The sequence below is a fragment of the Myiozetetes cayanensis genome, unplaced genomic scaffold, assembly GCF_022539395.1.
Source record: "Myiozetetes cayanensis isolate MyiCay16 unplaced genomic scaffold, myiCay2020 scf2-11, whole genome shotgun sequence".
NCBI lineage: Eukaryota > Metazoa > Chordata > Aves > Passeriformes > Tyrannidae > Myiozetetes > Myiozetetes cayanensis.
Window position 1 is genome coordinate 111,793,140 of NW_026087411.1, and position 26,205 is coordinate 111,819,344.

The 26,205-nt window shown below is 45.5% G+C and overlaps 1 protein-coding gene across 1 annotated transcript in view; it reads right to left on the reverse strand.

Annotated features, from left to right (window-relative positions):
- Positions 1-11,653, reverse strand: part of PKHD1 (PKHD1 ciliary IPT domain containing fibrocystin/polyductin) — a 252,844-nt gene extending 241,191 nt beyond the window's left edge. Inside the window, 8 exon segments of the mRNA XM_050316128.1 lie at positions 588-666; positions 2,230-2,287; positions 5,563-5,662; positions 6,641-6,785; positions 8,537-8,614; positions 9,703-9,813; positions 10,701-10,839; positions 11,615-11,653. Of these exon segments, the coding sequence (XP_050172085.1) occupies positions 588-666; positions 2,230-2,287; positions 5,563-5,662; positions 6,641-6,785; positions 8,537-8,614; positions 9,703-9,790 (548 nt within the window). The 5' untranslated portion in view covers positions 9,791-9,813; positions 10,701-10,839; positions 11,615-11,653.
- Between the last annotated feature and the right edge of the window lie 14,552 nt (positions 11,654-26,205).

Sequence of the window (26,205 nt, forward strand, 5' to 3'; positions counted from 1 at the left end):
GCTGTTCTTAAAGGGCTGCTGTCCTGAAGTGAGTTTCTTAAATCTACCTGTTTTTATCTGTTGCATGTGATCACAGAACAACAAAAAATCAGAAATCAAACCTTTGAAAACAAGGAAATACTCAGAGAGGGTTTAAAGCAGTGAGCAACAAAGCCTTTTGTCTCAAAACACTTCTCCTTTGTCTTCTGTCTCATCAAAGCATCTGCTTCAAACTAATAGTTTTTTCTAAAAAATGCAAATGGAGAGGGAAAATTTATTTAACTTTTCAATCCTGACATTATTTTAATTAGTTAAATTTTAATTTGCTAGCCAAAATAAAATCTACAGCAACCAGCTGCAATTACAGTACAATTCACACTGAGCTGTGATTGACTGTGCTGCCAGTAAACAAACCAACCAGCTTAATGGACCAGTTGCAATTAGATTAACAAAGTTTGCTGGAGCCCAACTCATGAGCTGCAATAAACCACAAAGGAAGTAAATGGCAATTCTGGGCCAACTGGTTGCAATTTATTGCTGTCGAGGAGGCTGATGGAAGAAATGCCAATTTACAGGGACTGGGGCAGATACTGCCTGTAGATAATTACCCATCAATATAATCCATGTTGAAGTCGAGGGTCTCATATCTTCCAGCAATTGTCTTCCCATAAATCTGTATTAAATTTCCTGTTTAAAAAGGAAATGGAAATTGAAGAGAGCCTTTTTAAAAGCAGAGAACTTATTTCCAGATTTTGTGAGCTGAGCAAAAGGAATCCTCAGTCTTTTTAGTGAATTTTACAGAGGTGCCTGCACTGATGGCTACTCTCAGCTTCTACCATGGCTCAAGAGACTTCAGATTTATGCACCTTTGCCAAAACACAAGTTTTTGTTTCCTACCAAAAAAAGTCCACTTCTAATTCTTTAGCAGGTCTCCTGTATTTGCACTGAAAAGACATTCTCCTCTACTCCTTTGTTCACTAAACACCACATTCTAACCCAATTCCACTGTAGAACCTCAGGAGATAATCAAAGTGACATCACTTGTACGTTAGACGGGGTGAAAGTCTAAAGAAGGAGCTCATATCTGTGCCCAGTTGAATCACTCCCAACACTCCATTGACCATACTGTGGGAGAGCTTCATTCTGTCACCTGCACAGGGGTGTCCACATCAGCTGAGGCACCCTGTCAGACACCTTGGGGATTAGATATTAGGAAGAAATTCTTCCCTGTGAGGGTGGTGAGGCCCTGGCAGGGGTTGTCCAGAGAAGCTGTGGCTGTCCCATCCCTGGGAGCATCCAAGGTTGGGTTGGACAGAGCTAGGAGCAACCTGGGATAGTGAAAGGTATCCCTGCCTATAACTGGGGGTTGGAATGAGAGGTACATTAAGGCCCTTTCCAATCCAATTCTATCTGATCCTATCCTCCCACTGTGGCTCCACAAGGGAATGAGTCTTCCTAGTCCTGCCTCCACCTGCAGGTCCTTCATGCTCCAAAACATCTCAAATAGCACTGAACAGTGTTGTGCTAACACATAGAAACCTTCATAAAGACACCCTAAAGCAAGACACGAGAATCTAGAGCTGAACTACATCTGAAAATAATTGGAAATAAGAGACTGATTTAGATTTAGGAGCATCTGTGTGATCTCATCATACAAGTGTCTCTCTGCGTTCTTAAGAGACCAAAATGTTTTGATTAATCTTTACTTTGGACATCAAACTTTCCATTTTCTCTAAAGAAATCTGAAAATACAAAAATTAATAGAAATAGGGAAAAAAAAAACTTCCATATGCCAGTTAATTGCTCAGACCAAAAACAGGGAATGTCTTCTCATATAACTTTAAAGTCTGATCTAAAGTCCCATTAACCAAGAAGCCTATATGGGATTACAATATGAACACTTAACAGCTAATTCTTCTTAAAACTATTCCTAAATAAACAGGGTATGATGACTCAATAATTAGATTTATCAATCTACAGGACAACATCATTCTACTCAAGGCAGAGTTGGGCTGCAGGAACCAAGTACCAAATAATCTGGTCACTGCTTGTTCCCCCCTTTTGTACCCAGTGCTACAGACTCTCCTCCCCTTGGACAAATCCATTTTCCTGTCCAGAATGAGCTTAGACATTAAAATCTGATGGTGCCCATTTTATTCCCAGCAAGACAGACCTCTCTTAAGGAGGAAGACAGTATGGAACATTGAATAATGGTTTAAGTGGGCTCCAGCATAAAGAAAGGTCCTGTACCTGGGGTGCCAGATGGTGGATTGATTTGGTAAACCACAGGTGTCTGCTCAGCAGAGAACTGCAAAGAGAAGTTTGTAGTTAAATGGAAGTTATTTTCAGTGCATTCCAACACGATTTGATGGTGCATCACTCACAACACAGTTGGCAACTGCATTTCAGAGATCCTCACGTCAGATCTAATCTTTGAAGTAAAGTCCTGCTCCAAGAAGAGAGTAAGGAAAAGTATTCCCTTCTTACCTCACTTCCATTTAGAGTATGGGTTACTGCTAATTTTACATCCTCTTTTGTGCCCAAATTGCCCACCCTGGCTTGGGTCAATGTCAGAAGACACACTTTAATACATTATAAAGTTTCTAAGTCATACTTCGAAGTTAAAACCTTCATTTTATCCTGCATTATGGCATTATTTTTCTTTCCAAGAGTATATACTTAAAAGCTATTTCTTTATCACAGAAGTCAAATACTTCAGCCACCCTTTAGCAAGTTTTCTTGGTACCCTAAAGCAGTGCAACATTAAAAGAACTTGTATTGCCCATCTTAATGCAGTATAGTACAACAGATATGTCTTTGGGAAAGAACTACCTTGGACTCAGAGGAAAAAAAAACAAACCTGAAGATTGAGTCCAACCATTAATCTAACACTGACAAATCCACTAAACCTTGTCCCCAAGTGCCACATCTACACATCTTTTAAATCCCTCCAGGAATGGTGATTCCCCAACTTCCCTGATGTTTGACAATCATTTTGGGTAAGAAATTTTCCTTAACATCCAATCTAAGCCTCCCCTGGTGGTGTCTTGTAAATTGGGAGAGGAGGCTGAACCCCACCTGGCTCCAACCAGGGAGTTAACTCCTTTAAGGGAGTTGTAGAGAGTGAGGAGGTTCCCCCTGAGCCTCCTCAGCTCCCTCAGTCACTCATCATCAGACTTCTGCTCCAGGCACTTCCATTGCCCTTTTTTTTGGCTATGTTCATCTATGATCCCTCCATGTCCTCCCTGGCACTTACAGATGCTGCTGACAGCCCAATAAACAGCACAACAAACCTAATTTGCTGAATCAAATTGAAGGCACCGTTGCATTATTGTGGTTTTTTCCAACCTTTCCTTAAACCATTCCCTTTCAGAGCTCAATCTCTGCCTCTGTCCTCTTCATGGTCATGTTAAAAATGAATGAGTAGCCACCACCTCCCTCCAGCAATGGCCACTTCTGGGAAGCAAAGGCAACATCACACCATACCCCAGGCTAGAGCTGATGTGGAAAAAGGAGCCAAAATCAGCATGAAACTGGGGCCACTGGCTGACACAAGTCTTCTGAGCTGCTCAGACTTGTTGCTGCCTACAGCGGCCTTTTTCAGCCTAATGTGGAGGCAAAATTAATTTTTAATTCTCATAGCTCCCAGGTCCCAGTCCCAAAACAAAGAGACACACTGTGTTTTATTTAGCTTGGAATGTGCCTCATTAACAGCATCCCCTGGTGATTTTTCATCAACTCTCTAAGCCAGCTGAAACACCCAATGACTCTTCAGCTTTAATGTGCAATTTGCTGAGAACGCTGGGCTCTCCTGCTCGATACTCACAGTCAGCTCAGAGGTGGGATGTGACTTTCAAACACAACAGGCCTCACCCCAAAACACACAGTCATGGTTAAGGATTCTGCTCTGTGTGAGATCATGGAATGGTTTGGGTTGGAAGGGACCTTAAAGATCATCTCATTCCAGCCCCCTGCCATGTACAGGGGTACCTTCCACTATCCCTGATTGCTGCAAGCCCCATCCAACCTGGCCTGGAACACTTCCAGGGATGGGGCAGCCACAGCTTCTCTGGGCAACCTTTGCCAGGGCCTCACCACTCTCACAGGGAAAAATTTAATCCTAATATCCAATCCAAACCTACCCTCTTTCACTTTGAACCCATTCCCCCTTGTCCTGTCTCTAACATGCCCTTGTAAATAGTCTCTCTCCATCTTTCTTGTAGGTTCCCTTCAGGTACTGGGAGGCCACAATTAGGTCACTCCACAGTCTTCTCTTTTCCAGGTTGAACAACCCAAATTCTCTGAGCCTTTCCTCACAGCACAGCTGCTCCATTCCTCTGATCATCTTGGCAGCCTCCTCTGGACTTGCTCCAACAGGTTGATGTCCTTCCTGTGCTAGAGACCCCAGATCTTGACACCATTGTCATAAACTAGTCTAATACCACCATACTCCAAAACCTCTTTAGACAGTGTGCTTTGACACTGAGAGCCAAAGGGAAAATCCTGGTTGGAGCAGGAGCAACAGATATGGAATCACAACTGAGATCTGAGCTTTCCAAATCATGCTCATCTTAGGTGGACAACTGTCCTAAATGGGAAGAGATTTCCACTCCTGGAACCAGCTGTCCCCATGGACACCAGTCAGTGGCCACCCTCCAGCTTGCAGGGTAACATCAAAAGATGCCAACACTGGGTCTTCTGACACAACAGGATCTTCTAAATGTGTGGTTTAAGGGCAGAGACAAATTAACCTGGACCCAGATTTTTCATTCAGAAAGGCCTCTTAGGTGACCTGGTCTACCCAGTGCCACTGATGAGTACCTCCATGCATTGAGTTTTAAAGGACAGAAGGAGCATCCCAACTTCTTGTCCTGACATGCAAACAGATCTACAGAAGATGAGAGAGAAGAGAATCATGACCAAAATGTTAAGGGAAGTGACTCCCTCTCTACTCTGCTCTCATGAGACTCCACCTGGAGTAGCACATCAAACTCTGGGACCCCAATATGAGGAGGACGTGGAGCTGCAGGAGCAAATCCAGAGGAGGCCACAGAGATGCTCTGAGGGCTGGAACCCCGCTTCTCTGGAGCCAGGCTGGGAGAGCTGGGTGTGTTCCCCTGGAGAAGAGAAAGATCATGGGAGACTTTAGAGCCTCTTCCAGAGCCTAAAGGGGCTCCAAGAGAGCTGGAGAGGGACTTTAGACAAAGGCCTGGAGTGACAGTATAAGAAGGAATGTCTTCAAACTGAAAAAAGAGGTAAATTTAGACTAGATAGAAACAAAAATTCTTTACTGTGAGGGTGGGGAGGCCCTGGCACAGGTTGCCCAGAGAAGCTGTGGCTGCCCCATCCCTGGAAGTGCCCAAGGCCAGGTTGGACAGGGCTTGAAGCAACCTGGGATAGTGGAAGGTGTCCCTGCCCATGGCAGGAATGATCCTTAAAGATGATCTTCAATGTCCCTTGCAGCACTAATCATTCTATTATTTAATTATTTTAATATATTTCCTGTGACACAATGTCTGCAGTTTTACTCCCTTCAATACCTCGAATACTTTATCATCACTTCTATATTTGTTTGGTGATTACCTTGAAAGAGTAATTCTCTTTCTCCAGCCCAGTCAGGTTGTTAATCACACATCCTTTAAAGATCACCTCCACGTAGTACAGACCCTCCTGGGGTGAAGACCTAGGTAGAAGAAAATGTGTTATATTGTAATATTTTTATAGATTTTGTTAAAATTTTTTAGGAAATGCGAGGTCCTTCACAGGGTCTCCATTCCTGCCAGATCCAATAGGGCTTAAATAGAGCCAAGCAAATTTACGCTGTCAACCCAAGCTTCTCACATATGAACCCAAACTCTAAAACAACAATGTAAAAGAAATGTGGAGGCACAGCAAGAAATCACAGTTAAGTGCAGAAGGTGACAGGACCACATCAGAACTCTGCCCAAATTATATGTTAATGCAAAACACAAACATGTTCATCAGACATGCACGAACGATAATTGGTATTCATTAGTAATAAAATGACCCAGGGCTGCCTGGATCTGCAGGGCATCTTGATCCTGGTCGGTAAATTAATGCTGCATCCTTAATGCACACAGTTTCTCAGCACAGTTAATTCTCAGAATTAACTTCCAGCCAAATTGCAGCAGCAAGAGATGAACGAGCCCCATTAGGATCCCTCCTACAGCCTCCAGACACCCCAGTCTTCCAGTCAAACAACTCTTTTTTAAAGTTAGGACAGAAAACAAGCAGCTTAGACTGCCCAGCTGATGCTTGAAATCATATTTATTTCCTGCTCTACTGATAACCTCTCCCTGTGATCCTAAATAGGTTGAGGATACTGAAAGCTGGTAAAATCTCCACCGGGATTTTCTTAGTTGTTTTGCATCTGAGAATTAGATGTCTACAAACCTTTGAAGGTCTGAGTCTAGACTGTCCCAGATGCCTCAACAAGACCCTCATGCTAAATAGCCTCGTACTTCATTAAGTTGAAACAAGAATAAATTCAGCAGAGCTTAGGAGATGCTCAGGTGTGGGCACTGTAGGAGATAAAGGAATTCTTTCAACTCCTAAACTGTCTGTACAGATGCTGAAAGAAAATGGGGATCCTACCAGATAAACATCGAGGTCTCACCCACAGCACAGTCGTGGATCATACCTTGTTCTGCATCTTATAGTGGGCAAGTCAAAATACAGAGGAGAGACATCACAGGGCAGCCTGGGTAGGTCTGGATTCACCAGAGACACCTCCAGCTGGGACACACTGGCTGGAGAGACTGATTCCAACTGGTGGGATGCTGAGCCTAAGTAATAAAGTCAATCAGAAGAGCTCTGTGAGGACAGAATCACTGACATTAAGACACATGATAAATGATTTTCAATATGCAATGCAGCTTGATCAGGCTTTTTAAAATCATGTTTGTGAGATTTTATGGTTTTGTGGTTTAAGCTCATCCAAGAACTCAGCCCCACACAGCCACTCCCTCACCTTCCCCCTGATGGGATGAGGGAGAGAATTGGAAGAGTAGAAGTGAGAAAAGTCATCGTTTGAAGTAAAAATAGTTTAATAATTAAAAAAGAAAAATAAGGAATTGTAAGGAAAAGAGAAGTAACAAAGAGAAAGGAAAATAAACCCCAAAACGACAATTGATGTAAATGAAAATAATTGTTCACCGCAAACTGACCAATGCCCAAACAGTCCCTGATCTTCAGAAAGTTTCATCTGAGCATGAACCACCACATTTAACTTTTGTAGCATAATCAAAACGCAACAAGAAATGCAGAAGGCTCACACACAACCTTCCCTTTGCAGCATCTTCACAGATGGTTCCCAGCCCACAGACTCACTTTAAACAACCAACAGTGGTTTCATGATTGGCAGCAAACTATACATTTCCTCATGGTTCCAGGAAGGTTTTTCCCCCTTTCTCCCAAGGTCTGTCTGTTTTCCCCCAACAAAAAAACCAAACTCTGCTTGAACTGATTTCCCAGCTGTGACTCTGCCTTCACACAGTGCTGTTGGGGAAGCATCTCCCTTGAATCATTTAACTGGAAAAGACCTTTAATATCATTGAGTTTAACTGTTCCTCCAGCACTGCCAAGTCTACCACTAAAATATGTCCCCAAGTGCCACATCCACACATCTTTTAAAACCCCCAGTGTCAGGGCTTGACAATCCTTTCCATGATGAAATTGCTTCTCATGTCCATTATAAACCTTCTTCTGGCACAACTTGAGGTCCTTTCCTCTGGTCCTGTCCTGGTCACCTGGGAGAGAAAGACCTACCCCCTGTGCTCCAACCTCCTTTCAGGGAGCTGTAAAGACCTGAGCTTCCTTTCTTCCCTGCATTTCATCATCTCTATGGAAATGCACCATATTCAGACAAAAAGTCTTGATACCATTCATTGTAGTTATAAATGACTGAGCATCAGAATTTAAGCAACTAAACCAAATATACAGCTGGTTAAAAAAACAACTTTCTTCATAATAAACCAACATTCATCACTGTAGAAAATCAGACCTAGCTTTGTACAGCTGCTTTTGGGCCCAGATGAGCATGACTCCTCAATTTCTGAGATTTATATTCAGAACTCATGTTTATCATTAGTTTTTTTGAAGCTCCAGCACCATGGGTCCTACGAAGGGAAGAGATTTTCAGCTCTTCTTCAAAAAGGAAGGATAGCTTGGAAGAAATTTCTAGCTCTACATCTGCAAAAATAAGGTAAAAAATTTGACTTCTCTTGCTTAGGAAAAAACCTTCAGCCATAGCTTATGAACTGATAATTTCAAGCTGATTTCGTTTTATGACTGTCATGGCCCATGGTCCCATTGCTTAGGGGTTTGTCACTCCAGCCACAAATCTCACAATGGAGTTGATTCTCTGTTACTTTTACATCCCTGGAAGTGTTCAAGGCCAGGCTGGAGAAACCTGGTCTAGTGGAAGGTGTCTCTGCCCATGGTAGGGGTTTGGAATGAGGTGAGATTTAAGGCCCCTTCCAACCCAAACTTTTGTGGTTCCACTTCAACATGTACTTCTTAGGAATCTAAAACTCACCATCCAGGGGAATGGTAATCCAGGTTCCTCCAGCAACACTGCCCTCGTGGGGCTCGATGAGTGATCCCGTGGCTGCCACTGCAAAAACAACCCAGTAGGCTGAAGGGTCATGCAAACATCCAAAATACCTCACTCAGCATTAGACACACTGGCCTGAGAGCTGTCCTCCTGTAATTCCACCCTTCTTCTCATTTATTCTTCTCCTCAAGCATCCAAATTAGTCATATTGCCCATCCTTTTTCCCTCCAGTCATCTTCCCCATTTAATAGCCCTGCTTCCCCTCAGGGGGGTTTTAGTGCCTTCAGGACTTGGTTCACCAAGCAGCAGACTGAGCCTCCTGTCCTCAAGAATTAAAATAAAGATGATAAACCTCATGTTTACTTCTCCAGCTCTCAAAGAAATATGTTTGCTGACTTCTGTGCAGCCACCCAAACTTTAGGCCACCCACAAAATATAACCTCTTCTAGCTCCAAAACAGCCTGTCCAGCTCTTTCTTTCTGAAACCCTCAGGAAAGACATAGCAGGCCTGGAAAGGAGCTCCTGCTTCATGGTATTAAATTTCCTATAACTTGCTATGCCCATGCCTTTCTTAGAGGCATCAAATTCCTGAGATAATGCAGGATTTATTTTGGGTACCCTCATTCTCTGCAGCTAAGAGATGAACCAGCGACTGGCTTCTTTTTGTTATAGCCACTGACCAGAATTTTCCAGAAGTCATTTTACAGAGTACCTAGTTTGCTGATTAAATTTTAGTTTTCCAACTTCTTAGCTGTGTCTGGATGCAATCTCAAACATCACTATTGGTCACTGAAGCCAAATGTTGGACACACTTGTATCATGAGCCCTTAATATCAACATGCAAAGAGTGGCATGCATATCATCAAATGAATGAAAACCAGTGGGTATGGTATGAACTCAGGTAGAACACAGAAAATTAAAAATTAATTAAAAAATCTACACTGACTATGGAAATAATGCCATGAGAAAACACTGATAAGGTGGACAATGTCTGGTATGCTGCAGTCAATATCCCAAAATATTCAACACCTTTTAGAGATGCTTATCCATGTCAGGGTGCAGTTAATCGGTAACCAATCCATTGACACTGGATTTTCCTGGTGTTTGATGAGCAGGGTGGTTGGAAACAGCACCTCTCCATCACCCACCTGCCAAGAATATCAGCCCAGCACTCAGAACGGATATTTTCCAAAGGTTCTGAATGGAGAATTCAGGAGAGCCTGGCTCCAGAATCATGGCTTGGGGCCTTAGGACCTTCCCTGTAACATTAAAACAAACTTCATGTGAATGCTTTCTTCATGGTACAAACCTGTGGGAGCAACAGCTGTGAACTGTTCTAATAATTAAATAAAATAAACATTTGAGTGCTTGTAGACTAGATCTTACTTGCTGTCATAGCCAGACACATCCCACATTCCCTTTATAAAGTCCATGTCAGGAACCGTTCTAACACTTAATGACAGACCATCAACTTCTGCTGCCCTCAACCTGGGTTTTGTACTAATATGGAAAAAAAAAGATGGGTGAATTTATTTAGCCACATTTTTAAATCACAAAATTATTTGGGTTGGAAGAGACATTAAAGATCATTTCATTACAATGTCCCTGCCACAGGCAGGGACATCTTCCACAGGACCAGGTTGCTCCAAGCCCATCCAACCTGGCCTTGAACACTCCCAGGGATGGGGCATACTTCTCCTTTATTACAATTACCATAAACATGGATTTAAGATAATCCATATAATATACATCACAGTCATGAAATCTCAAACAAAAAGTCTCCTCAGAGCTCCTGGGTAAGAGCAGGGCTGCACAGGGATGAGGAAGAAGGATGAGATGGCACTCTAGAAAAGATGCAACAGGAGAGTGACACTCTTGGAGGTGAGATTTGGGCAGCACTTTACATTAGAGCTAAGAGAAAAAACTGCCACCATAAAGCAACTTCTAAACTTCTATTATTATACCACAAGACCTACTGTAACTACTCTCACTATATTTCTTGCATATTTTAACATCCTGCAATAGGCAGGGGTCAGAGCCCAGAGCCCTGGTTCAAGTGAATGTTGCATTTCAAAGCAAGTGCATAAAATATCATTTATACTTGATTTTATTAGTCTTACTATGTCTTTTGCTGGTATTACCTTACCTTAATCAATTTGTTCTTCTTCCATTCCTCCAATGAATGAAGTGCAGTAGCTCCAGTATCAGCACAACTGCTCCATCTCTTTGATGCCAGCTCTACCACAGCTTTCAGGCTGAGGTTGTGTTACACTCTTGGTTCAGTGCTGAAACCCACCAGACAAGTTTCTCAGAAGGCTCAAATCCTGTCACAGACAGCTCAGAGCCGTCCACTGAGTGTGCTTAATTATTAACCTAAGCTGCTTGCTGCTATTAACTGTTTTGTTCCAAAACTGTAATAACCATAACAAGAGTAATCTGGAATTGTTCTTCCATTGGTGCATGACTTAGATCCTCCAACAGGAGGAGAGCGAATCCATTTTATCCTCTTTTTTTTTCACTGTAACATGACATAAAAACTGATGGAATGGTCTCTTGATATGCCAATATTCAATCTGGGGCTGATTTTCACAGCAAGTGGACTTCAAGGTTCCCTTATATATTCTTAATTAATTTTTTCCATGGCATTCCCAACACTGTCTGCATTTGGTGGGAATGCCCAAAGGGTGTTTTGGTCCCTTACCACATCTCAAGTACGTGCTCCCCTCCAGATCCTTTACCATCCACTGTGGAAAAGAGGGCAGTAGACTTACACAGGGTTATCTCTCACCCTACAGACAGACTGGGCTGTAGGGAAGACTCAACTCAGCACACCTCAGACACTGAATAGTATCTCTCCTCCCACCTCTGCACTCCCCTGTTTGAAGCCCAGATGGATTTTGATGGAGTCACCGGATGGGTTGCTGAGCCCCTGCCCTTCCATGGATGCCTTCATGGAAGTTTCCACTGAAATTCAGAGGAAGCTCTCAGACCCCACAGCATAACTGAAGTTTAATGAGTTACCACGAACCAAACAGCAGCAGCACATATTCATGCTCTTACCTCATCCCCAAAGAGAGGTGAAACAGGATTGCTTGTTCTTCCTCAGCCTCAATTTGGAGACAGAGTGGCACAAAGTCACGGGCAATCAACCCCCAGTTGCTCTGGAGCTCTGCCCACCAGTGGAACCAGTTGTGTGTGGTTTATTCTTAGGCCAAGCCCCAATGTCTCAGCTATATGTGGCCAATGATTACAGGAACACAATGCAAGTTAACCCCATCCTGCTCAGTAATCTACCCTCAGTTTACTTATTAGCTGGGAAACATGATCAGAAGAAAGAGTGAACTTGAGGGAATTCTCCAACAAAAATGTAGTGCTAAAGAAGAGACAGTTCAAAGATGACAACTTAAACACAGCAGAGAAAGCCAGATACTGGTAACAGGGTCCACTGACAGAACCAAATGAGGGGATGGACCAAGTCCAGGATCCCCCTGGGGCAACCTTTCAGGAGCAAGAGGAGACAGGGCTGGAGGCTCAACTTCAACATGTGCCCATGATCCAGCTAGAAGGCAGGATCAGGGATAAGGCTGAAGACCAGTATTCCTATAACACAGCTCAGGGAAGAAGGGAGGGAGCACAGGCCCACAGATGAGGTTAAATAGGTCTCCTGATCCATGGGCAGGGTATGGATGGTGGTCCCAGGTGAGGCTGAGCAGAGTCATTATGGTTCATTGCTGCTCTCAGTGTCCTGACAGTGCTGCTTCCAAAATATTCTGTCACTCAAACTCTCTGGGTTATTGTCAGCAACAAAAATGAGTTACCACCTCTGTCATTCTTTTTAGCACTTTGTGATCCAATCCTAAGGGAAAAAAAAATCAACGAAATGTCCAAGGTTAGCAGCTCTGAAGGATTTGACTTGGATGAGGCATTTATTCTTTCCAGAAAGTCACATATTAGGTAAAACGATGCACACAATGTTCCCTGGAGGAGATGAAACCCCTGAAAGAAAAGGAAGGGGAAAAAAGAAAAGAAAGGGGAAGGATGGTGAAAATCTTTTTCCTAATAATCAGAAACACAGGTCCAGAATTCAGACCAGCAGAAGAATGGCTGAGTCACATAGGAGTCTTGTTATATGACATGTAAATCCTCTCCCACCACAAGCTGATGACCCTGTTCAGGGCTATCACACACCAAAGAAGAAAGCAGCATATTTTAATGAGTAAGTGCATGTTTGAATATATAAGCAAGCCAATTTTTTCCTGCTGGAGTTAAGTTCTGCCCAAAAACATCACCTCTGGTTTTGTTTGTTTGTAGTTACTCATTTAGGGTTTGTAGGTGTCAGGCGTACCAGTGGAAATGGCCTTGTGGACAGGCTCAGCACCAGGAATCTGAGAAACATTCCTGCATTGCAACCAGAAAGGAGACAGAGAGAAAAAGTAGGAGGGGTGAGCAGTGGTTTTTTGTCACTAGATGGAAGCATAGAGCCATCAAAGACCTGTCTGCTCCTTGAAACACAACCCAAGAGTGGGCAAATTGCCTCTGCCCTGCATAGCACAGGTCCAGGACCGTATTCTGTTAACTCCCTGCACTTGAGGGAAAGGCCAGGAAAAAGCAGACAGCACAGATAAAGGAGACGTGGGACCTATTCCCAGCTCTTTCACTCACTGACACATGATTTGGACTGAACAGCCTCATCTTCAAGGCATCTGTGTGTAAGATGGGGATGGCAGGGCACTGCCCATGAGGTCTTTTGCAGGGCAGCTGCTCCCAAAGGGAAGTAGCATGGAAAGACTCTTTTTGCCCAGGACTTGCAGCATTTCTGGGAAGGAAGATCCTTGCAGGAGCCTAGTGAGGGGTCCCCTCATGCTCCCCCCCAGCCATCACACAGCGACCACCTCGCAAGAGGAATGTGGCAGTTGTTGGACACCACATGGCACCTCCAACTCAACAGCTGAGGGGAGGATAATGTGGGATAAGGCAAGGTTTAACAATTCTGTCTGCAACCTCTCAGGAGTTCCCCTCGAGGGAATGATGTGGGAATTTGTGTGCTCACAATCCTGTGCTCACAATTCCTGCACCTGGACCTGTAAAGAGAGCACAGAGCACGCCAGGGGAAAGCCACCCTAATGGGATTCATGCTTGGGCTGTAGAATGACAAAATCATAGAATCACAGGATGATTTGGGTCGGAAGGAACCTTAAAGCTCATCTATTCCAGCCTCCCTGCCACGGGTAGGGATGTCACTCACTGGATCAGGTTGCTAAGTGACCAGGGCTGTGTGACTGATGGTTTTGGACACCTGGTGACAGCAGCATCGTGGTTCTCTTGAATAAGCAGCTTCTCCTTCAGTGCAAGGTGTGCTGTGCTGGACATACAGTGGGGAAAACCAGCTTGAAACTGCTTGAACTTAGTGACTCAGTCCAGACACAGCGATTGGAGAGAGATCTCTGCTTTCCAGCTTGTCATTGTCATACAATCATGGAATGTATCAGATTGGAAGGGACCTTAAAGAGCATCTTGTTCCAACCCCCTGCCATGGGCAGGGACACCTTCCACTATCCCAGGTTGCTCCAAGCCCTGATAACCTCACCTTGGACACTTCCAGGGATGGGGCAGACACAGCTTCTCTGAGCGACCTCTACCAGGGCCTCACCACCCTCACAGGAAAGGATTTCTTCCTAATATCTAATTTAAATCTACCCTCTTTCAGTTTAAAATCATTATCCCTTGTCCTGGAAGGCTGGGTTAGCAGTGGACATGTAGCCTACAAGTCTTACGTGGCCCTGCACTGGCCATGGCACTCCATGCAGAGCTCTCACAGCTGCTCTTTCCTTCTAATAATACTTCACCTTTTGTGTACTGACAACCAGTTCCCAGCAACCAAGGTCACAGAGAAGGTGTTAAGAAGCTGGGCTGATTAAGAATAAATCCTGGGGTTTGATGTCTCTTTCCTTGAGAGGCTCGTTAGACACCAGCAGGCAGGGTGCTGAGATGGGATTCCCAAGGGGACCAAGGGGATTGGGAAACCCTCCCTGATCAAATTTCCCTCTGAATCCAAGTCTTCCTCCTGCTGGCTGCCAGAATTTGTCTGGGTGAAGCACCTATGTGAAGGTGAGTTGAGACAGTTGAGCTAAGCAGGAATCTGGCATCTATCAACTAAAATTGTCTTCTGGGCATCCCTAGGGATTTGGTTTCATAAAGTATAATCAGGATCCAATGGTCTCCACAGTCCAGGTAAATGCCTCTCTCTGCTGTTGAGTCCCACCATGCAGGGTGGATTTCAGCTACTGCCTTCCCACTTTCTACAGCCCTGAGCATCCTTCCAGCAGGACCAGCACCACAGCCTTAAATCCCTGCCCTCACCAAGGCCCCGTGTTTGGTCCTGGGTTTGCTGAAACAGGATCAACTGCCCAGTGTGGTGACATCCACGCCCCTTCCATACTGGTCCTAGCCACAGGAGGAGTGTTGAGGTAAGCTGGCTTGAGATTTTATGATGCATCTTGTAAAATGACAGATAAAAAACCCCCATCTTTCCTTCTGAGTTTCAATTCACTAATCAGTTAGGTCTGAGTGCTCTCTGGTAAGGCAGATAAGTTTTAGACACTAGGCCGTGATCTTTCCAGCTGAGCTGCTCCCTGTCCTGCCATGATTTACCAGAAGAAGGGATGTGAAGTCAGAAATAGAAACAGAAATACTTCATGAGCTGATTGAGGGAAGATGATCAGAAATTCACAAAAGGGTATTTAACGTAAACTAAGAAGCTGAAAAGCAAAAAGCATGCTTTGTATTTATCAGGCATCACCAATATCTTCAAACTTCCCTTTATTACTGCTCCTTAGACTATAAAAAAGTATTTTCTTTCCTGAAATCTTAACATTCATATTATTTACTTTTTTTCCAGATTTTGAAACCTTTTATTACCACTTCTTCTGCTTACATTTGCAGCCCATAACTGAGCTGCCTTACTTGCCTGGCTCATTTTTCTACCTGATTTGCACCAGATTCAACTCTTCCCTTGGAAAGATAAAATGCTGGTGCCCCCAGGAGCCTTCCTGCCTGTCTTTCCAGGGTCGCTTTTCAGCACGATAAAACCCTGTTGAACTTGTTCCCATAGTTACTCTCGCTGCATTTTAAACAGGCACTGAACTTCTTTAAATACTAAATTTATTGCCAGTGCAGCTGCTTTAATGACAGGTTTGAGGCTTCTTTGGTTTCAAGGTTGAGTGTGTTTGGCTCACATCCCCTGTGGTCGCGGAGGGGATGCGTCCCCCGGCCGCCTGCCAGTGGCAGATGCTGGAGCCTGGGGGATGCACACAAGGCAAATGGGTGAGGAAAACCCAGCACCTTGCAAGGGATTTGCCTGCTGCAGCTTTGGTTTTCTCCCAGCCACTCAGAGGATGCTCCCCTGCTCTCCTGGGGTCTGCAAAATACACAGGATGGCCGTGGAAAACAAAGGTCGAGGCTGGCTCCCAGACCTGTCATAGAATCATTAAGGTTGGAAAAGACATCTGAGAGCATCAGGTCCAGTCTTTGACCAAATACCCCCATGCCCACTAAGCCATACCACAGAATGCCATGCCTGCTCATTTTCTGAACACTTCCAGGGGTAGTGACTCCACCACTTCACTGGGCAGCCCGTTCCAATGCTTAACCACTCTTTCAGTGAAGAAATTTTCCTAATATACAACCTGAACCCCCCCGTGGTGCAACTTGAGGTGATTTCCCCTTGTTGTAGAATCATAGGATGGTTAGGGTTGGAAAGGACCTTAAAGATCATATAATTCCAACCTCCAAATCCTGTCACTTGTTACCTGGGAGAAGAAATCAACCCCCACCTGGCTACAACCTTCCTTTCAGGTAGTTGCAGAAAGCAATGAGTTCCCCCTGAGATTCCTTCTCTCCAGGTTAAACAAACCTGCCAAGTACAGAAATCCGTTCTAAATCAAAAATACAGCCACAAGGGAAAAAACCCCACCCAATTTCAAATAAAACTGGCTGCATCTGCATTGTGAAAAACATCATAGTATTGAGGTTCTTCCCAGAGATTTTGCCTCTGCTGGGCTGCTCACAGACACCACCTCAGTCACACATCCCATCAGGCAGGGGACTGTTTTGGTGTGCTGGACCATCACTCCTTCAGTCTCTGTGCTACAGGGCTTTACACCATGCTGACAAATAGCATCCAAGAAAAGCTACAGCTCTGTAACCAGACAACACCAGATAGTGTCGAGCCCAAAAAAATCTTCCCCTCTGAATAATGACACAGCAACACAATCCCACATGGCTGTGAAAAGATGCCTGCTGCAGATTTTGCAAACTAGGTGACAACATCCCCAAAGGAAACGTGCACAGGTTGGACGACAGACCCTGGAGGCAACATGGAAAGATAAAATCAAGAGGTGTCAGTTTGGATGGAAGAAATCTCTCAGGGACATCTAGGCAGGCACTGCTGCAGGGTGAACCATGGCATTTGCTTAAACAAACAGCTGGTAGAGGATTGGGTTTCGGAATCAAACTGCAACCCAGCACCTACTGAGCTTCATCCATCATTAGTCTTTCATTAGGAAACTTGTTCTTGGCCTGGTCCCCAGTTCTCTGAGAAGTGATTCAGGCCAAAGCCAGCCCCACTGTGTCCAGCAGCCTCTTTTCTTCCACCCATCCCTATCCTTGTGGCAAGGCACATGCCCACTTGCTTCTCATTTTAATATGAAATTCCTTCTGTTCGATAAGTTTTCATTGTAAAAGCTGCCACTGCCCCATCTCCTCCATCCACCCCTGCTCCCCATGTCTAAGCAGGGGGAACAGGTGGGACAGCTGACCCTGGTGAATGAAAGGAGAGCACAGTTTTGCTCCCTTCACCCCTTTTTCACAGCCTGCCCTGCTGTCAGTGATCCCCCCAGCCCCTGGGGACAGGGGATTTGTGTGTATTAGTCACATGAAAGAGAAGAGCCTGCAGCAGGCTGCTCCAGGCTGCTCCCAGGCTTTGCTTCACCCTCCAAGAGAGGGGATGACTTGCCACTGTATTCCTCGAGGCTGGAATCAAATTGCACCATTTTTTTTTATTATTTGCACAATTTGGCTTCTATGCAAGACATGCTACAGCTCTGATTAAAAAAAAAAAAAAAAAAAAGTAAAGGGAAAAAGAACAGCTTACAAAGATCCCAGCTGTGCAGGGAAATGTGCAAAGCCAGACACTTGATACAAGATCTTTTTCCATCTTCAAATCCCTGGGCTGGGAGTTGGTCTCGTTTGCCTTGTGTGAAGCTCCACAGTCTGTCATCACAGAGAGGGTTCAAGGAGACCATTAGTGGTCTCTCTCTGTCTCTATTAACCTGATGTCACACACACCAGACTCCCAGAGGGACCCTGCTAAAGTGGACTCACATCCCCATCAGTGAACCACGTCTTGGGGGTGTTGTTCTTCTCCCAAGAGGAAAAGCCATGAACTTATGGAAGTCACACAGATGAACACCAAAGCTACTACACCAAGAGAAAGCAATGGAATGGAAACGAATAGAATGGTTTGGGTTGGAAGAGACCCTAAAGATCATCTTGTTTCAACCCCCTGCCATGGCCAGGGACACCTTCCACTAAACCAGGTTGCTTCAAGCCCCATCCAACCTGTCCTTGAACACTTCCAAGCATAGGAAGTCCACAACCTCTCTGAAAACCCTGTTCCAAGGCCTCACCACACTCACAGGGAAAAATTTCTTCTTAATATCTCATCTAAACCTGCTCTCCTTCAGCTGAAGGCCATTTCCTCTTCTCCTATCACTACAGGCCCTTGCAAAAACACAGATTCCTAAATAACCTTCAGGCTGCTCTGTACTGCCAAGGTCAAAGAATAGGTTTCACCATAGGCTTGATTAACCTTGTTTTTTATGGGCACACTGATCACCTGCCCTCACACCAGCAGTTAGGAGCAGTATTTCCACCTCTCTCAGTTACCTCTGGTTGTTGGAAGTCACAGAGCCCACATTAGCTCAGTTACACTGGGAGCAAACAGTTTTACACTCCATCCAGCAACAGAAGTCTTTTTCTCAATTATTTCATGTGCTTGTATATGTCTCAATATATCTCTAGGTAATTGTACACATGAATTCTGTTTATGTTATTCCCATAACCATCTTCTGGCAGAAAAACTGGGCCCCGAAAGCAGAGGGAAGGATTCAGTCCCAGCAGGATGGAACAACAATATCCTTATGGGGATGGGGCACTGAACAAAAAAAAGAAACACCTGACTGTTGACAAAAGTATCCTGGCCACTGGTACAAGTTTAGGACAGATGTGGTGACCACATATCACTTTTCTCCTCAATGAAGGTGTCAGTGGTGTTCCAGGGTTCATCTGGGAGCTCCTCCAACACTGCTATTACTAGTGCTTTGAGTCTTGATTTGTTTTCTCACTCAAAACAACTTCTTTCACATTTCCTTCTCCTTTTCTTCCTATATTCATAGGGTTTTCATAAACTACCTGAATCAGGCAAGAAGCCACTTCCTACCCAGTCTTTAAAAACCCCAAACTTCTGTTAAACCACAGCAAGATTTTTTTTTTCCCAGCTTTTCAGTACTGCCAGAGATCTAAACAACTGGTTATTCCTTCATCTCTAATCAAGATATCCTTTTGGCTGCTCCTGCACAGTCCAACTGACCTAGCAATTAAGAGAGAAACAGAAATAGAAAGGACCAAAGCCCACAGGTGGGATGAGGAAGGAAGCTTTGATCACAGCCTGCTTGATGCGCTTGTATTTTAGTGCTTTAATTCAGAATGGGTTTGCATAGGTTAAAATGCAAATTGAATGAATATTCAACCCCCAGAAGCAAGATGATTCCCTTATTTCAGGGCAGGAGGCCTGTTCAGCCCCGCCAGATGCATTTCATAGTCATTTCCAGCCGTGTGTGTGCGCGTGTGCAGGGGGAGGGCCACTAAAAATAAAAGTGCCAGTGTTCCCTCTGTCAGCCCCTTTACCCACCTGTTCCTCTTTTAGCCCAAACGTGTCCACCTCTGACCCCGCTGTGGGTCGGAGGCGTTTGGGAGGCCGAGCCCACACCCCTCGCTCCCCCACTCCCCACGGCAGCTGTGTAAACCTCAAAGGCAACAGCTGGGCCCAGGGATGATGCCTCCAGCTCCAGGGTGGAAGGACAGCAAAGGGTGTCTTGCAAAGGCTCCAAATCACCGGCCCGATCTGGATTCCAAACCGCTGGTGGTGATTTGGGACTCGATTTGTTTAAGTCACGCAAAGTTGGGCGGTACCCTCATTTGAACCCCCTGCCCACAAATCCAGCTCAACTTGCTCTCAGTATTTCTCATTTCTAGGTGTTAATTTGGTAATTGCCTGCCCTCAGGGGGCTCCAGGATGGGATTTTGGGTTTGGGATCTGCTCAGCCGTGCTGTGACCCCAGGCTCCTCCCAAGGAACCCCGGCCACGTGTTCTCTACAGCTGCAGGGATGTGGAGGGAGAAGAGGAAAAGAATGAAGAAACTCTTCTTTTGAGTGCTGGGTGAAGCCCTGAAATTACCTGGGAGCTGCAGGGAGGTTTTTTCCATCCTCTGGCAGCCAGGGACTGTAGTTTCACACCCTCACTTCAGAAAGATAAGGATGCACAGGTTGATTCATCCCATGTGTGTATGTGTGCCTGTCTGCAGGCTATTTTCCAAAAGCCTGACATGGAATTGAGCCTTGAGGAGATCCTCCTTAATCTAATTAATTGTAAAAACACGGGTGGTATGAGATCGAAACACTACCCTAAGGCATCACTTTTTTTATCCTCTCTAAATACATGTCAGAACTCGACAGTGCTTCTCCAGGATCCTTTTTTCTGCCTTGAAAGCAGATGGAACTGTCCTAGAATCACAGAATCATAGAATGGTTTGGGTTGGAAGTGACCTTAAAGTTCACCTAGTTCCAACCCCGTACCATGGAAAGACATCCTTGTGCAGGAGAGAAGGCAGGAATCCACTTTGCCTATTCTTATGCCAATATATTAAGATAGTCACAAGCTGTCCAGTTCAGCAGATCAGTGGGACAGTGGCTTTCTGGCTTTTTTTTAAATCCTTCCAGGGATGGTGACTCCACCAGCGCTCTGGGAATCCTGTTCTGGAGCTTGACAACCCTTTTGGGGAAGGAATTTTCCCTGAAATCCCAACTAAACCACCCCTGGCACAACTTGAGGCCATTTTGTCTTGCTTGTTCCCTGCGAGCAGAGCCTGACCAGCACCTGGCTCCACTCTCCTGTCAGGGAGTTGTGGAGAGTGAGAAGGTCCCTCCTGAGAGTTCTTTTCTCCAGACTACCAAGAAGGGAATAATACTTCATGTCATTTAGACTGGGGACCCCCTGAAAAAGGAAACAGGGAGCACTTGCCACATGAATTTCTGGCATTGCTGGGAGGAGGTGGGAGCCTCTGTAGCCTTTGTTCAAACCCACTCAGGGGATCCCTACTCTGATGCTTTCAAACCAAATGTTGCCAAAACGAACCCAACAACAGCCAGTTCAGAGAATGCCAAGATTCAGGAGACTTCTTTAGGAGGTTCATTGAATATTGGGTGAAAACCAGGCTACTTCTTGACCTTTTTCTTGAGATTATTGTATCCTCCCATGCTTGCTGTGCCTCAGTAAAGGTGCAAGGGCTTGTTGGAGCGAAACTCCCAGGAACTGGACTGATGATACCTGTTGGCAGTCTCTGTATCAGTCCAAATCTGAAGAGGTCAAAAACCTGAACTTCCCATCACTTAACCCAGACAGCACAATCTAAAGCAAACCCAAACTCCAAGACTGAGTATCTCTGAAGGGAAGAGCACCGAATTTCCACATCCAGGCCATTCATATTCCATGTTAAAACAGCCTTTTCCATCCTGGAGTCTACACCAGCTTTCCACCTCTCTTCCCCATCACCAGCTCTCCCAGGCAGGGATGTTCCCCCACCCAAACCCTCTGCAGCTCCATCAGCTGTCACAGGCCCCACATTCCTTCAGGACTCCCAGCACTGGCAGCTCTGGCCATCTGCTCTTTTCCACCCCCACAAAAATGCAAGCAGGTGTGAGGCACCGCCACTTGCCTTGTTCCTGGCCACTCTTACCCAGGCAACGGGAAGGAAGGCAAAGCTAGAGGGGCAGATGATCTGTTCCCCTCCATCCTCTTTGCATCCCTCTGGGGAATGTGCAGAAACAAAAATCAACCTCCTCAGCACCACTGAAGCACCCAGAAAAGATGAATCTCATGTGTCTGAATATAATTCCTCTCTATCTCACTCCAGTGGTGACAATGAGAAAATATATGGATTTTGGTGTAGTGCAGGATGGAAAGAGTGTCTGGAGAATGTGCTTTTTGGGTCACTAAAGCTACAGAATACTGGGCAAAATACATCTATACTACTCTCACACTAAAAGGACCCTCAATGAAGGCATTCTGGAAAATAACAGTTGCTAGTGAAGACCAAAATGGAAAAAATACCCAGATTTTCCATAGAATCATCACAGAATGATTTGGGTTGGAAGGGACTTAAAGATCATCTTGTTCCAACCCCTGCCATGGACAGGGACACCTTCCTCTATCCCAGGGTGTTCCAAGCCCTGTCCAACCTGGCCTTGGACACTTCCAGGGATGGGGCAGCCACAGCTTCTTTGGGCAATGAAATGCCCAGAGAAGACAGAAAAATATAAAGAGAATAGAATTTGCTTTCTATAATGAGTTTGTAGCTATCCATCATATCAATTATTTTATGTGTGACAATCAGAAAGGAGCACAATTTTATCTACTATCCATTTTGCACTGAAACTTTCAGCTCATGAGTGTGTTCAATGGGCCAAGGTGGTGGGTTTAGAGGGACAACTTCCTTTGTTTCCATAAGGAACGGGCTGATGCCTTTTAGGAAATACAGAATTAATTTAACAATTGCATGTTGGGTTCCTGAGCCAAACTGCTGCTCTCAATACCCCTACAAGTGGCTCTAAATAGAAAAGGTCCATTTCTTGCAGCTTCCACACGGCCACAGAGGAAGTCACAGGCCCAGTTTGCTCCCAGCTGCCATTCCTGGATCCTTGTGAAACCTTGCACTGCCTGAGAGCTCTGGCACATTCCAGTGACACCAAACCCTGCTCTCAGCCCTGGTTTGCTTCATCCAAAGCGTGCCAAGCACCCACCTAAGGTATTACAGGAGAGAATCCCACTCCAGCCACCCAAATGTAATCTTCCCATGGCAAGAGTAATGCAGAAACAGGATAAACTACCAGAGGGCAACAGAAAGTCAACCACATTTTTATCCCTCTTTTGCAGGTAGGTAAACTGAGTGAGGCACCAGGGTCTCCTTCCTCTGTCATGGTCTTCTCCCAGTACCATGCACAACATGTGTTCTCCTCCCTTTTCCTTTCTCTCCACGGTGAATGTGAACCCAGTGATCCCATCAACCTGATTCAGCTTCAGGAGAGAGGGAGGGCGTGGTGGCATTGTCTCCAGCACCTGGATAAGATGATCCTGCTTTTCCAGCTGTGCTTCACAAGGATGATGTTGTCTGGATCCTGGTGCTCACACCACTACAGCTGCACTTCAAATGGATGAGGTCACAGAGTCACAGAATGGTTTGTGTTGGAAGGGACCTAAAAGCTCATCCAGTTCCAACCCCCTGCCATGGGCAGGAGCACCTTCCACAATCCCAGACTGCTCCAAGCCCCAACCAACCTGGCCTTGGACACTTCCAGGGATGGGACAGCCACAGCTTCTCTGGGTATCCTGTGCCAGGGCCTCACCACCCTCATAGCCAAGAATTTCTTCCTATTATCTAATCGAAATCCGCCCTTTGTCAGTTTAAAACCATTGCCCCTTGTCCTGTCATTCCAGCCCTTGTCCAAAATCTTTTTCCAGTTCTCTTGGAGCCCCTTTAGGCCCTGGAAGGGACTCTCAGGTCTCCCTGGAGCCTCTTCTTCTCCAGGCTGAACTCGAGAGCAGAGAGGCTCCAGCCCTTGGAGCATCTCCAAGACCTCTTATGGACTTGCTTCTGAAGCTCCACATCCTTTTTTACTGAGGATTCCAAATCCGGAAGCAGCATTTTGGGTGGGGTTTCACCAGAGTGGAGCAGAGGGGCAGAATCACCCCCTCACCCCCTGCTCATGCCATTGGAATGAGCCCAGGATGCTGAATCCACGTGAAAGCCAACAAAGATGAGGTGCTCAGATTTGTTCTCCCATTTCTTTCCATCCCACCCCTGTCCCCTTGGACCACAGATGGTTTTTGCTGAGTGTCCAAGGCAGAGGGTGACCCTCACGTGTGCAGCTCTGGCTCGTGCCACAGGGGCACCCACCTGTTCTGCAAAGCAATGCCAGCTATGGGGGATGTTCTTGGGGGGGTTTAACAGCCCCCAGTCTGTGCTGCACCTCCCCAAGGCTTGGACTGTGCTCCAGAGGAGCAAATGCCCACAGGAAACATCCTTATCACCTTCCACCTCGTATCACAGGGGTTTAGGCAATAGTAACTTTCGGGGTTTAGGTAATATATTTGTAGGGGGGCAAATACTATTTCCCAAACTTGATCCTTTACAAGCCGATCAAACAAGCTTGTTTTCCTGATTTTTCAAAAAATTCTGAGTGCTAAAATAAATTTTTAAGGAAAAAAAAAATTTTCCAAGCTATATAGTTATATTTGTTTGTGAATTCAGTCAGAAAAAACAAACAAACAAACAAACAAAACCCCAACCGTTTACATCCATTTTTAAATTTGATATTATTATTTTTTGTCTAGGTGTAAGGGGTCAGGGTTGCTCCAAGTGGGACAAGACCGGTGCAACGTGTCCCCCTAATTAACTTATCCTTATTTCACACTTTTCCCCCTCTTTTATTTTTTTCCTTGTGTTGGAATTCGGAAACACCTTCATCTTTCTCAGCATTAAAGGAGCAAATTACAAGTCAACCTGTCACTCTGCTCCTTACCAGACTACTATGAGACCTAAAAAACCCCCACCTTTTAAAAGTATGTATCATTCCCCCACCCCCATTTTCTGTCAAAATCTCAATGTTTAGTTGTTTAGTGTAATTTTTTGTCACGGGGGGGAAATACTTTTGAAATATTCTCAGTATATTGCATCCTCAGCAAGGTTTTGGCTGAGGTGACTACTTTCTCCCATCATTTCCCAGGCATGGTTCAGGAGTTTGCATGGGATGAAACACTTCCCAACAGGCAGCTGGATGCAGCAATCCTGTTTTAGAGGTTAAAAGGCTTTTATAACACCCATGTGAACTGTTTGGCATCGTGGCCAGCTGTGCCAGTCATACTGAATTTAGTAGTTTAGACAGAGAATAAAGAGTGAGACATTTTTAAGTCCTCACTGTGCCATAAACTTCTTCCAAGAACTTGGACACTTCATCCAGTGCCTCAGTTTCCCATAAACAAAATGTTGTTAGCACTGCCCTCTCAGGGTGGGAAGGAGATCTAAGAGATGCTCTGAGGCACCCAGAGTCCTCATTAATTCTTGACTGTGAGGGTGGTGATGCCTCGGCACAGGTTGCCCAGAGAAGTTGTGGATGCCCCATCCCTGGAAGTGTTCAGGGCCAGGCTGGATGGTGCTTGGAGCAACCTGGTCTAATGGAAGGTGTCCCTACCCATAGGAACAGGATGATCTTTCAGGTCCCTTCCAACCCAAGCCATTCTAGGACTCCATGACTAATATTATTTGCTGGTCAAAACCTCTCTGCAAACTTTCACCCACACCGGTGGATTAAGTTCCAGTCTCCCAGGGATGTTATTTTTTAAACAGCTTTGATGGAGAAGAGATAAAAAGGCACATTTTTAATGACCCCAGGGTGGGGAGGATCCTGGCTGTACTAGTCTGACTTGTGGAACTGGTTGGGCTCTGCCCTTGCTGTCTGACCCCAGCACTTGCAAAAGCCCAGCACCTCCTGTCCTGCCTGATCACCACTAAGCACAGTCCACTAGGATTTTGTAGCAGCTCAAAATCCAGCTCCATCCTTCTCCTCCTGCATCCTTCTGGCCATTAAAATATTAAACTGATGTACCTGCAATAAATGGGTTTGTTTCTTGGGCTTTTTTTTTTCTGACAAGACCGAGCTGCAGCATCGGAAAAAAGGGATAAACTGCCCAAGTGCCCTCCCAGCAACGGGACAGCTGAAGGGGTGTCACTCAACATGCCGCTGTCAAAGGGTGATTGAGGTGGACAGGAGGGACGGGAATGGCCACGGGCTATAAAGGACACGGGCAGGTGGGAGGACGGGGCGATGGGCTGGGCTGGCCCCCGGGGGTGGGCGATACAAAAGGGAGGGTGACAGCCTGCCAGGGCAGGGACCGCGCCGGGATGGCAGCAGAGCATCTTCGGGGCAGAGCAAGGCAGGGAGGGGCAGAGGGGTGTGAAGAGACAACGGGCAACCCGATGCCAGGGTGGCAGGAGGCTGCTCTGCCCTGAGGGGGCCTGAGAAACCTTTAACAATAGACCCAGAAAGGGCGTTAAGAGGACGGTGATGCAAGATAGGAGGGGGGAATGAGCCAAGGTGGTAGAAAAACTGAGCGAGGGGAGGGGAATTTAACACGGTTATCACTAGGGAAAAGTTAAAAAAAAAAAAAAAGTGGCAGTGGTGTAGAGGAAAGTGGGTGAAGGGGAAATACCCATTTCCCCAAACACACACACAGAGAGGGCTCTGTAACATAAGATGCT